This window comes from Diorhabda sublineata, chromosome 1 (genome assembly GCF_026230105.1).
Source record: "Diorhabda sublineata isolate icDioSubl1.1 chromosome 1, icDioSubl1.1, whole genome shotgun sequence".
In the NCBI taxonomy this organism is placed as follows: domain Eukaryota; kingdom Metazoa; phylum Arthropoda; class Insecta; order Coleoptera; family Chrysomelidae; genus Diorhabda; species Diorhabda sublineata.
Genome location: NC_079474.1, coordinates 33954772 through 33968673, shown reverse-complemented (window position 1 = coordinate 33968673; position 13902 = coordinate 33954772). Strand labels below are relative to the sequence as shown.

The following is a 13902-nucleotide window of genomic DNA, read 5'->3' as shown; positions in this document are numbered from 1 at the left end:
ATCGTATTATTGTACCCCATTTTAATGACCCCCATGGAAAACGCCATAAAAATCCGGCCAGATGTTCCCATTTATAACCTCACCTCTTCTATCAAATACTCTAGAACAAATTTCGCATCTGCGACTGGTGGAAACGATAACAAATCGGAGTGTGAGGGACGGCGCGGCTCCGCCTTCTGCGTCTGTCCTCTTTGCACTCATTGGTTTATTTCATCGATCTTTTTCGGGTGGGGTATTACCTTTGTTGGTTAAATCCCAGATTAATTTCCATGTCGTTTAAATAGGAAAATTGTTGTTATTTTTGGATTTTGACAAAAGATTTAAGAAGCTGTCAAAAAGGACGGTTTATTTTGTTTTAGTGCTTAGCTCTAAATATTACGGTTCAAACGATATAACAATTTTTATATTTCTTTGCTTGGACAGTCGTTGTATCATATTTTCTACATTTCAGAAAGTTTTTTGAAAAATCTGTTTTCATAATAAAAGAAACTCGATGTAGTTAAATATGTAAGAGTTGTACAAAACAGAAATTAAGAAATATCCATACAGAATAGATTAAAATTTTTATAAATTTGTTTTGTTATCAAAAACTATTAATTTTTAATAATTAAATCGACAAAAGGTTATGGGTTATACATATTATAACCGTTATTTCGTCTCTATCGTTACATTTCAATTCCCATGGAAATATTATATTTCTAAGGCAAGTAACAATCAAAAAAATCATAAATTTCAGTAGTTACACAAAATGGATGATAATTTGTTCGATTTGTTCAATGTTCAATGACAGTTTGAACGTTGTACGCACTGATATACTTAATTAACATACTATTTATTTATTTTATTATAGATAAACCAATTATGTAATCTCTAATAAAATCAAATCCCTTTTATTGTAACAAATCGCACGCCGCTGTAAGCGTATATCTAAACAGTAAACCGATACCCCAAAGTAGAATAAAGAAAGACAACTACAATGCGATTTAATACTTGAAGTTTTTATGAAGCATCAAAAGTGGAACGAAGAGAAAGCGACAACGGCAACCTTATAAACGGAGAGAGAGATAAACGGTCTAAAAATAAACGGCAACGTCGCCGGTTTACGATAACAGCAATGTTTGCTGTTCGTCGAATGTTCGCGTAAACTCGTACAACCTCGTCTAGTTTATATAATTACTTTTGAATCATAGACAAGCCGGCTGATAAAGTGTTCAGGACCGGCTTTAAAAAATTTTCATTAAATAATATATCAATTATTTTGATAAATATATAAGGGAACGCAAATGTGGAAAAAATGACTAAGTAGATGTTTTAATGCATATATTTGTACAAGAAATTAATTGTTCGGTACGTAGATGAGGAAAAATCATTTAAGTTTGAATGTATGTCAGTGAATTTCATTCTATATCGTTATAACCTAACTACATAGTCAGTATTTTTGAAAATAATGATGATTTGAGAAGACGCATAATAGATATTTCTGTTTTTATCTTCTTTAGTTTCAAACATTTTTGCTAATGTTTTCACTTCCTTTTGTGAAAGTTTTCATTCGGAATTTTCATTTTTTTTAGATTGTCACATCCAAGATATATTTTTCTGCATATTCTGTAAATTGGATTTTCTTCATATGTCAAAATTTCTACACCTCAATTGACGAGTACAATTGATGGAATTGCACTGGAATGACCACTGTATAATTACGAAGTAAACCAGATTGGACTGGTTTTGGCACAGATAAAAGGAGTATTAAAATATAAGTGTACATCCGAAAATACTTTAATTATTTATTATATATTATTAGTGCTTCAACATTTTATTACGCTTTTATCCATATAAATAAACTATAGATGATTTTGTAACTCATTTTCTCCAAATTTAGTTCGTAATATTTATTGGTGTGGAAATTTAAACGGATACGTCTCTGGATATGTGCATATGTTTCAACTAGTAGTACAAGTCACAAATCTCAATCTAATTTCACATTCAACATAAATATTCAAGGGTTTAAAGTTCGACGGTCACCGAAACCAGCCAGCCGTCTACGACCTTTCTGATTAAACACTTGAGTACATGTTTTATCTCTTTTTACATGTCTTCTTTATTGGTATTAAAAAAAGATAAGTATACAATTTTTATCAATTTAGGAAGCACAAAAAATGTAAATAGCTGAATCGTTGAAGATTATTGAGGATTTTCCTTAAAAATCACGTATTTATATGTACAAGGAAAGTCGTTTTTCAACGTAATTTAAGCTCCATAGATTATTCCCGCCGATGTTCAATAAGTTCGTAAAAATAACCATCAACTGCAGATATCACCTCTTCTTTTCCAGAAAATCTTTGACTACGAAGCCATTTTGTCAAGTCTGGGAACAGAAAATAATCCGAAAATAATTTTATTTGTCCCATTATGAGCAAGCGTGGTTTTTCTTGTCAGATACAAGGATGTTTGCGATCTAACCACACTTTTGGTGCGATCAGTAATGCTCGGGAGCATAGAGCAATTATCTTGTATGAATTTTGGTCGTCCACCACCGTTTTCGCTTTTTATTTAATTTCTTTCGAATTTGTAATAAAAATAGGTCAACCTGAAAGCAAGAACTGCCACAAGCTCGTCGTCCGCCATGTTTGCATTATGGACGTTCGCCAAGTATGTGGATGGGTGTTTATGTACTTCTGGGACCTTCCTCGTATAAAAAAGAAATTTGTTGAGTTCTGTTATTTTGAAATTAAACAAATAAATTATGTTGAATTAAAATACTGTAATTTTTACCAGAATTGATATATTTTAATGAATGAAAAGACGAGGTAACGTCTAATTTTTCGTAAATATTCTCGTCGGCGTACGATTCATTCCACAGGGTGTTCTGTGTAGAAGCTCAGTTTTTATTCTTTTTATTATTCACTGTACATAACAAAAAAAGATGTAACTGATGACGGAATCTGAATAAAATGTTTCCGAAGATTAAAGCAACAATTTACGAAAGAAATATTAAGAGAACTCAATTATTTATCTTAGAAATACTATATTATTATTATTTTAAATAATTCAAATCGTATATGTAAGAATGAACCTTGTTCAATAGCTTATTAGGTGATTTGTAGAAAAGTTCGTGAAAGAAATCTTGTACTCAACCGTTCAATTTAAAAACTTTCCTAATAACGAGACATTTCCAAGATTTATTCACCGTTTTATTAAAATTTGAATTATAAGTTTCCGTCATCCATTTCAGTATTTGAAAATTTGTTTTTTCGTATTAAATTCAGTCTAATAGAACGATTAGGGTGATTTGACATTTTTAAGCAAATATTTGGTAGACATTTTAGGGGAAGAAGAAGGCGTTGAGACAAATACCTAATCCGATCCTGTTGGGGTTATGTATAAATATAAGGTTAGGTTCTTTTTACTATTTACTATCAAATATTATAATAAGTTGTATTTGAATCTTACTTACATTAAAATGATCCAGGCAATGAAAACAATTACATCTCGCAGAATAACCGAGAGATTAACTGTCGTATTTATTTAGTACCATATGTTTGGTGTTTTATGACGTCATGCAATACGGCGGCCTTACTAAATGTTTAAACTACTTACAAAACTTTAAAATTTTCAATAATTTTTTTCTCTATAAATATTGATCATGGAATTAGAAAAATATATATTAAAAATTGTACATAAAGTATCTAAAATTATTTTTTTTCAAACCTTGAAAGTACCTACTCCATACTGTATTTGTTATTAACAAAAAATGGGCTCAACCGGGATTTGAACCCGGGACCTCTCGCACCCAAAGCGAGAATCATACCCCTAGACCATTGAGCCGGAATAATTATTATATTTTTTATGTAAGTTTTAAATACTTTCATTTTTTATATAAAAGTGGGTTATTTATATTAAAAACTAGTTTTTTGGATTGTAGTCAAGTATTATGAGAATTTGTAAATATCGCGGCTCAATGGTCTAGGGGTATGATTCTCGCTTTGGGTGCGAGAGGTCCCGGGTTCAAATCCCGGTTGAGCCCATTTTTTATCTTATTTTATTAATTTTAATAATATTAATTTGATTTTTAAATATAATTTTCATTTTTTTAATAATTGTAAATTTCGTGGTTGAAATTTCTTTTTAATATAAAAATTCCACGACACTGTTTACTAATAACCAGTTGAGTACCTCTGGTGTCAGTAAACAAATACCTACTCTATTGAAGTGGCGTCTGCTTGTTGTCTCTTTTTAATCGGATTGTAGTGAATGTATGCGAGAGAGATGAGAAGTGTACTAAAGTTTAGTTTCGTTACTTCTTAGAAATAGCACATAATTGAGAGCGAGGTAAATTTTATCTTTTCAGATGTGTTAAATTCCTTAAAAATACGGGGAAAGGTGAAAAAAAAAACGATAAATAAACTATGAGTTTTTTTAATGAAAATTGTAAAATGATATTTTACATTTTTCTTAGAACTAACTAATTTACATTATTATAATACACCTTGGTTGCATTCAAATTAAATACATTTAACAATACTTTAAATACAGAAACGTTAACAAATTTTTCTTTAAATAAAAACAAAATATAATGTACAACAAATAATTTTGATTTTGAAACTGAAAGAGAATTTGAAAAATATTTATTATCCTTGGTAATTATGTTATATTGATTAGAAAAAAAATATACGGGGAATGATTAAAAAGTCAGTATGAACGATGTATTTAAAAGTGAATTGATTTATCATTTTTTAAAATTAACTCAATTTTACCGAAATGTTTTTTAAAATCAAAGTTTTTGATTAAATTTTTGTTTTACATAAAGAAATTATTTTTAGATAATCGAAAATTGTAGCTTCTTTTTTCAATTATTCACCAAATTATGAAGAAAAAAAATAATTTACTACATTTTTTGAGGTTATAAATACTAAATGTCAAATGTCCACGTTAAATACAAATAGAGGTGGCCGCATTCTTAAACGTCAAGCTGTCAAAACTGACGTTTTATAAAATCTAATTCATCTAGCAAGCAAAAAATAGTCAACTACATGGAAAGTAATTTTAGAAACACAAAATGACCGATTGGAAATTTAAAAATCTGTATTTTAACAAGAAAATTTTCGGGGATATATAATTTTTTTAATTTTTTATTGCGATAACTGAAAAACTTATATATGGAAAATACTGGGAGCGATTGGGAAAAAGAAAAAAAAATACAAGAAACCAGCTAGGAACTAAAAATGAATAACAAGAATGACGAAAAAGTAGACGTTAGAAAAAAGGTAGAAAAAAGAAGATAGATTCATCAAATGTAATAAATAGAAACAATTATTTATTGCAAAGGAGCAGAAAAACAAAAGGAAAATGAAAATGGGGAGAATTGACAACAAGATCGAAAGACATATTAACAGAAAGAAAAACATCTTTAAAATGTTGAATATATGATAGAAAGAACATAATTCCAATCATAATAATAAGAAAATTGAATGTTTGATGGTCGAAATGTGAAGATGAAGATGAGGTTTTAAACTGAATTCGTGAAAAAAATTTACGTGAATAGGCCAAATAGTGGAAGAAGTACGATAATGAAGGAGTCGCGGATAGAAAAGGTTGCTACGAAGAACGGAAAGCGGTTCAACAGATGGAAGAAGCATTTGCTAAAAAACAAAAACAAATCGATGAATAAATACGAGATTGAAAAAAAAAATATTCGAGACTGAAAAACGTGAGAAATTTTCAAACATTTCTCAAAATTTGACGAGATAAGAAACGATTTTGACTAATTTGGAAAAAAAAAAACGAGAAGAAACATAGGAAATGCAAAAAAGAGAAAATGGGAACTTAAAAACGTGAACAAATCTCGTAGCAAATAAGACAAAGCGAAAATTGCAAAAATCATCATAATAAAAATTCGAATGGATTTATAAGAAAAGTTGAAGGAAATAGAACAAAAACAAACAAATTAATGAATACGAAATTGGAGTACAAGATTAGAGAATTGAAAACGAGAGAAATTTTATTTTAATTTATTTTAAAGATTACTCAGAATTAGACGAGATACGAAACGATTTTGACAAATTTTGAGAAAAAAACGAGGAAAACCATAGAAAAGTCAAAAAAGAGAAATAAACATGAACAAATCTCGTAAAAACCGAAAGAACGAAACGGAAATTGTAAAAAACAAGTGAATTATTAGAAAAAAATCATCATAATAAAAATCGGTCTGATTTTATGAGGAAAATTAAAGAAAATAGAAAAAAAAAACAAACAAATTAATGATTACGAGATTTATGTAAACGATTCGAGAATGAAAAACTCGAGAAATTTTTAGACTTTAATGAGAATGAGCAACGATTTTGACTAATTTTGAGAAAAAAACGAGGAGAAAGAAAGAAAAAGTAAAAAAAGGGAAAATGAGAACTTAAGAACGTGAACAAATCTCGTAGAAAAGAAGACGAAGGAAATTTGCAAAAAGAAAAACAAATAAATTGTTAAAAAAATTAACATTTTAAAAATTCGAATGGATTTATAAGAAAAGTATCAAGAAAATGGAACAAAAACAAATAAATTAATGAATACGAGATTGATGTAAAAGATTCGAGACTGGAAAACGAGAAATATTTTCAAACATTACTCAGAATTCGACGAGATAGGAAACGATTTTGATTAATTTTGAGAAAAAAAAAACGTAGAAAAAACATAGAAAAAGCAAAAAAGAGGAATAAACAAGAACAAATCTCGTAAAAATCGAAAAGATGAAGCAAAAATTGCAAAAAAAGAAAAAAGAAGAAAAGTTAAGTTAAAGAAAATGGAACAAAAACCATCAAATTAAAAGTAAAAGATTCGAGACTGGAAAACGGGAGAAATTTCTAGACTTTTATGAGAATTGTATGAGAAACGATTTTGTCTAATTTTGAAAAAAGAAAACGCGGATACAAGACATTTAGTTAAATTTTCTAAACATGGAATGGAAACACAAAAAAAAAATAATAATAAATTAAAATAAACGAACGAGACTAACGAACGAACGAACTAGAACGGAACCGCTTCAATTTTCCTTAGTCAACAAATGATTCTGCGAAGTTTTCTGCAAATTTTGCAAATACTTTTCGTACTGCATCAACGAACCCTGATTCATATTCAACCAATTCTGTCTATTTTGTATTTCGAAATGTTTCAAAAACATCGCGTGCTGTATAGCCGCCAATTGATTACCGGGATGATTCAAACCGTAATTCAAATTAGCCGTCAATTGCGCCAAATTCTGGATACTGTATCTCTCCAATATCTGATTAGGACTGAGAGGAGTCGTCTGCGAAGTACTACTACTACTACTACTCGACGACGGTTTCGGCGGCGAGACGCTCGAAGTCGCTAAATGCCCCGACGGGGGTTTATTCGACTTTGGGGAGTAAGTGTTGACTTTCAATTGTTCCATCATCGGGGCGTACATGTGTTTTATCATCGGCGACGATTTCGGCGACGGCGACGACGACGACGCTTCGTCTTTTTTGGTAACAGCGCCGCCTTTACTCGGACCAACGGATATCGTGTAATTCAATCCTAGAGCGTTCGAATGTAAATTGTTCAAAGTAGTTTGACATTTCCGTTTATCCACCGCGTCCGATGTCGAATTTTTACTATTCGATAATCTCGGTATCGGTATTTTTGGTGTAGTCGTCGTCGACAACGTCGTCGTCATCGTCGTCGTCGTCGTCGAATCTATTTGATTCTTCTCCATTTCCATTTTCGTTTTTTTATACAACTTCGTCGTTATCTCCATCAAATTCCTCTTGTTATTATTATTATTATTATTATTATTATTATTATTATTAGAAGTGCTTGTAACTTCGTTGTTAGATTCTTTTTCCGGCGACGAAATATCCGGTTTTTTAATGGATTCTTCGAATATTTTTTGAAATGATTGCGGCGATCTGGGATTCAATTTATTTTCTTTCGGTACGTTGAGGAGTTTGTTGGTTAATTCAGGTACTGGTGACGGTTGTATATTGAATTTAGTCGGTTTCGTAGGAATGGAAAATTCTTGTTTCGGTCCGATTATTTGGGAAACCGTCGTCGATATCGGAATTTTTTCGGTTAAACTTTTCGCTATTTCCGCCAAATCTTCGTCGACTTTTTGTTCGCTATCCGCGTTTATGCGGAAATTCGTATCTCCTTTAATCGGTTTAGTTTCGTCGGGTAATTTTAATATTTCGATGTAATTCTTCACCGGCGGTATCATCGGGGTGGGTTTATTAGTTTCCGTACCGTTTTTTATTGTTATAGATAGAGAAGATGGTATTTTGCAATTTTCTATTAAAGATTGTAAACCGGGCGTTGATAATTTCGGTTTGTTTTGTAATATTATTCTCGTTACCGGTTTCTTTTCCGTTTTTGATTTTTTTATAGGAGATTCTCGTTTAGGGGGACTCGAAGTTTTTCTTTTTGTCGTTTCTTCTTTATTTTTTAATTTCGGACTAGTTTTTGCGGTTAATTCGAACGTTTTCAAAAATTTTATTTTTTCTTCGTTTTCCGTACTATCGTTTTCTGTTTCGAGTTTTTTATTATTATCGTTGCTTTTAACTGTTTGTTTTATTATATTAAAACCGAGAGATTGTCCGTCTTTATTGGAAAGTTTTTGAATTTTCGTGATTATTTCCATGTTATTACTTCTATTCAGCGTTATATTCGTATAAACGGAATTCTTTTGATTTTGTACGTTATTTTTTAAATGTCCCGATACTTCCGGTTTCACTACACTATTTTTTATTTCGTTTGTATTGGTAACACTTATATCATCTTTTATCGCTTTATCCTTTTCGGGATCCTTCTTTATTTTCAAAACGAAACGTTTCGTACTTTCTTCTGTATTCTCTTGATAATTATCACTGTTTATTTTAGTTTCTTCTTTCACTTTAACATTTTCTTTGTTACTATTTAATTGTTGCTCGCCGATTTTGTCGCTATTAATTTCACAATCACTTGTTTCCGCTTTAATTTTTGTGTTTATTTTATCACAACCGTTGCTTTGCACTTTGTTGTCTTGTTGTTTGATCGCTTTCGAATTTTTCTTGTTCAAAACGTGTTCCTTTCTTCTAGAAGCCGCTCCATTGTTTCTGGAAGATCTCAAAGGTAATTGTACCAACGTTTCGTTGGTATTTTTGGAATCGAAATAATCGAATCGTTCGGAGACTTTATTCAAATCGGTTATGCGGAAAAAGAATTTCATCGGTTCGTTCTGTAACAAATTAAAGTTTCTAAATATATTATACGAAAAAAAAAAAATAAAAATTAATAATTCCCTTACCCTTTTCCACGAATAGATATAAGCGATATCTATCAAAGTATAATGGTCGGGAAGAGGTACTCTTTTATATAAAATATCAATCTGAAACAAAAATACGAAACGTGAGTAAAAAAAAAAGAGAAAACACCGTTTAAAACTTACGTAAAACAAACTGGTATCTACATTATATTTATTTCTAACAAATTTCTTCAATACGTCTACTCGACACATCCCTGGACACTGCAAATACCGTTTCATGTGAGTTTGGTTGTCTTCTATAGATATTTCGTCGTTTTTTATGCCAGGTAGTTTTATAGCTCCTGGTGAAGAATCCGAACTGCAACAACGAAAAACTATTTCATACAACAACTTCATACTAAATCAATGTTTATTTTCCTAATCCTTTTCATTCAAATTGATTAATTTCATATTTTTTTCGCACATATTACATAGTCATCAAGATACGGGTGACGTACCTACTGAGCTCCGATACGAATTTGAAGTTTTAATGTTGGCAATGACAACCTGTCACTGTCAAACAAAAAAAAAACAAAATTTTGACAGAAATAGGTATTTTGTGAATAGTACAAGCGACAAACAAATATCGAAAACTATAAACATAACCTCAAAATTTTAACTGTTATTACGTATTTTTTCGTACGCGTATGATCAATTATTGCAAATTTCAAACTAGAAATATACGAGGGTTGCTACTGAAGTTATATAGACAAATAAAAACAAATATTTATAATTGGATATAGTTTTTTCGTTTTTAAAAATATTCTCCATGAAGATTAATCACTTTTGCACGATTTTCATCGCATCAACTGCTTCTTCAGGTATAGAAAAACGTCGAACTCACAATTTATTTATTTTTGTGCCAAATGACTCAAGAATTCGATGTTTCGACTATTCAAAAAGGTTTTTGTTTGTACCGATATGTAAGAACTCGAATTATTGTTGTGCATCGTTACAACGACCGATTTTGGACGACCTTCACGAAATTTATTCTGTAGCAAAGCGCGACCACGATTGAATTCCGAAAATCAGCAAAATACGGTGGCTGGTGATGATTCTTCATCACCAAAAGTCGATACGAGTTGATCGGCACGCGACAATGTTCGTGATTTATCAAAAATAAACTACTCAAATAGCCCTCGTATGAGTACGTTGACCATTAAAAATGTCAAATTTGACATTTCTACATCAGTGTTGCCATATCTCAAAATTTAAGTAGCAACCTCTGTAAGAAATTCAATTAAATGAAAAAAATATTTGAACTACAACCATTTTTATTATTGTGAACCACAAGATGGGTGATTTTTTAACTTTACTCAGCATTTCAAAATTAGCAAGCGTCATAATTTCATTTATTATGGGCATAATCGAAATTTTTGAAACAAATTATTTGTGGCCTCTTTTGCTACTTTACGTAATTCTAGACGTGTGCAAATTAATTCTGCACCCATTTTCTTGTATTTTTTGAGTAAACTTTAAATTATTTTTCATTTGACGTGTGCGCTAGTCGCTTGCGACAAAATATTGGTAGATTTTATACTCATAGAAGTTTTCTCGCATCTTTAAAACAATGGGCAATTATTCCATACCCAATGGGAGTGAGCACGAGATAGTTGTGAGGTTTCGACATCACACCATTTAAGACAACGACTTTGAATCCTTAAACGGTTCCAGTAACGGCGTAATACGTAGAAGAAAAGAAAAATTATAGTACGCCGACAATTACACAGACTTTAACGCTGTGCACAAGTTAATTGATTAATTACGTGTAAGTGTAAAAAAAATGCAACCAGCAAATGTATAAATTACGAAATCCCATCTTTCTTTTTGGAAATTAAATATTAAAAATTTAAAAATCGAAGAAAAATGATAGATTAACGATGGGATGTTCCTTGATACTAGGTTTAATAGATATCTAAGATTGTCCAACATTTTTTTTTCGCGTTAATGAACTTCTTGATACTTAAATACATTATTTAAGCTAGTCTACATTCTTAAAAGTAAATTAGCAACGAAAAAAAAATGATTCTCATCATGAAATAAAACTTAAAAGTTAAATATGAGCTAGTGACCTATTGATTTACATCATTTTACAATTAAGTTTTAAACATTTGACGTTTGTGGCGAGCACTCCCATTAAAGAACATTCGATTGCTTCAACATTTAACTTAGTACGTCAAATTTCTGTATAAATAAATCTAAACACACTTTAACGAAATTTTTCTTTCATGTTGTCAACCGAAAGTCGAAACGGCGTCTTACAAACCATAAATAATAGTAACCATTATTTGTTTACCTTAAACTCAAAACTTGCAATTACTGTGAATTATTTCTTCGTCGTTTATGATTTTAATTTAGTCCCATTTGTGATTTACACTTTTTCGACCAAAAAATAGATGAAACTCGTGCTTCAGTGATCAATGCCGCCCGGGCAGCTCAGAACAAATCTAGGGATGTGTTTTTGACTAGTTATACAGCAGAAAAAGAGTATTGAGTGAAACTGAACTTTTTGGAAGGGTGGAAAAGCGTCTTTTAAGGCGTCAAAATAAAATTAAGTCAGCAAGCAATATCTTAGTTCCACTTTACGTCTTTGGAATGAGAATGGAACCAAATAGACGACGATTTTTTGTCTAAATTGTACAACGAAATAATAAAATTAAAAGAAGATAGTACATCTTGTTTTTTGTTTGAACAATATCCGCAAAAACACATCGTTATTAATACTTGTCATGCTTACACTTGTCTTCTCAACTAGTAACAATTGGACTCGCTTAAAAACGTATATATCTCTTTCCAACCCCTTGGATACGGACGAAAATCCATTAGAGTGAAACGAATTAACGTATAGAAAGAGAACGAATGAGTTGGTTGTGCAGATGCTTTCGGTTAACATAATGAGAGCCGGAAACCAAGGGCGTGCTATTGACATGTGGGCCACCAGTTATTATTATATTTCGATGTCTCTCCTTCATAGAAACACCAACGCTAGTTTCGGGGCTTCTCACTCGTGACAAGCAGTACCGTATTCGAAGATTCAATAAAAATACAAAAATTTTTTTATATTGTATTGTTTTATGTCATATTTAAATCTAGAATCGTTTAAATGCCTTTTTTGGAAACGCTTTTACTGAGTTGATGATTTCGGGAGTTATCAACGTCAAAGGACGTCCCACATAGGGTCATCTCCCATTAGTTTTCATCCCTAGCTAAACAATTTTCAATCGATGAATATGATTGACACAAATCACCGTAAACAGCCTTCATTCAGTGTTAGTTTTAAGTGAAAAATTTAATTTGAGACATTTTTTAAAACAACTTGATCGAGTGGTCGTTCGAGCTAGCGAAACTCAAATTTAATAAACGCCTCATCGTTGGTGGTGACGTCAAATGACACGTCTTGTATTATTAAGGTCCAAACAAAATATTGGTTGAGTTTGAAACAAAAATCCAGTTTAATTTTGTATTTTCGAAGCGTTTTTAGATTATAATTATTTTGACATCGTGTAATCAATATTTTACATTGGCTGAGGTCAAAGGAATAAAATTATTTAAATGAAAATTTCATTCTTGTTTTTTCACGTCTCTGAACTTTATCGGGTTTCCTTCTAATAGAGTTTCAGGTACATGATACCTGTAGACAGATTTTTTCAAGTTTTTCCATGACTTTTATCGATATTATAACCTATAAAGTAACTAAATAATGGACGTGGCGATTGACGTCATTCGAAGCCCGTGAAAAATAACGGCGTTCAAAACAAGCCAAATCTAATCGACACTTTTCGATATTATTCTAAAAATTTTTTGACAGAATGTATATTTTTTTTTTAATTATAGCTATCTAATGAATGAATTACGTATCTGAAGCCTCTTATGATTACGTTCAATAGAGACAACGAAGATAAATGTGTTGAATATGTAATGGTAGATATGGCAGCAGCGCTCGAGTTAATTATTTGTAATTGTAGAATTCGAACGGTATCCGTGGCGACATTCCGAAACAAACCTCGCTTTAGGCGAAGTTAAAAAACAAAAGAAATTCCCTTGTAACTAATCCAAGCAAAAAGAAGAAACAAAACACACACACAGCAGATTGTTTTCCGCTACCATTTTTTTTTTTTTTCGAAGAGAGATTTTGCCTTTTGACAAGTTGAAAAGGGCGACTTATTGATTGGGAAGGGAATATCGGTTCGAGAATAAATAAAACATTGTCGTGAATCCTACGACGTTCGAAAATAGTAGATTTCAAAGTGGAAAATTGTGAGATTTATAGCGAGATTTACGATTGCTTAAAGATTTTGATCGGGCGTGTAAACCGAAGCTCGACTGATTGACAATATTTACAATTTATAGAATATTTGTTAAATTGAAAATTTGTTTGTTATTAAATTAAAAATTGAAGGTATTAGAATGCGTTAAAAAAATTATAACATCACTCAATAAGTCGTGTGATTGACACACAGATGGCGCTGTCATTGTCAAATCCATATGACGTTTATGAAGTACCAACTTTGAAAACACTATGTTCAAATTTAATAACATTTCGGTTAGTCACAAAAAAGTGACAGCCATTTAAGTGAAGTTACTTTTGTTATTTTCATAATTTTCTGTGTTAATTT

General features: G+C 31.1%; 1 protein-coding gene and 2 non-coding genes across 4 annotated transcripts in view; 1 reads left to right on the top strand and 2 right to left on the bottom strand.

Annotated features, from left to right (window-relative positions):
- Nucleotides 1-3753: 3753 nt before the first annotated feature.
- Trnap-ugg (transfer RNA proline (anticodon UGG)) lies at nt 3754-3825 on the bottom strand. The gene has a single exon. It is a non-coding gene; the product is annotated as a tRNA-Pro (tRNA).
- Nucleotides 3826-3952: 127 nt separating this feature from the next.
- Nucleotides 3953-4024, top strand: Trnap-ugg (transfer RNA proline (anticodon UGG)). The gene has a single exon. It is a non-coding gene; the product is annotated as a tRNA-Pro (tRNA).
- Nucleotides 4025-4401: 377 nt separating this feature from the next.
- Nucleotides 4402-13902, bottom strand: part of LOC130446480 (polycomb group protein Psc-like) — an 80011-nt gene continuing 70510 nt past the window's right edge. The window contains exons 5-7 of one of the 2 annotated variants that reach the window (XM_056782779.1): nt 9431-9605; nt 9290-9370; nt 4402-9220 (exon numbers count right to left, since the gene is read on the bottom strand). In XM_056782779.1, coding sequence (XP_056638757.1) covers nt 7031-9220; nt 9290-9370; nt 9431-9605 — 2446 coding nt within the window. In that variant the 3' untranslated portion in view covers nt 4402-7030. Of the gene's footprint in view, nt 9371-9430; nt 9606-13902 lie in introns of both variants that reach the window. The other variant, XM_056782769.1, reaches the window with a different exon arrangement.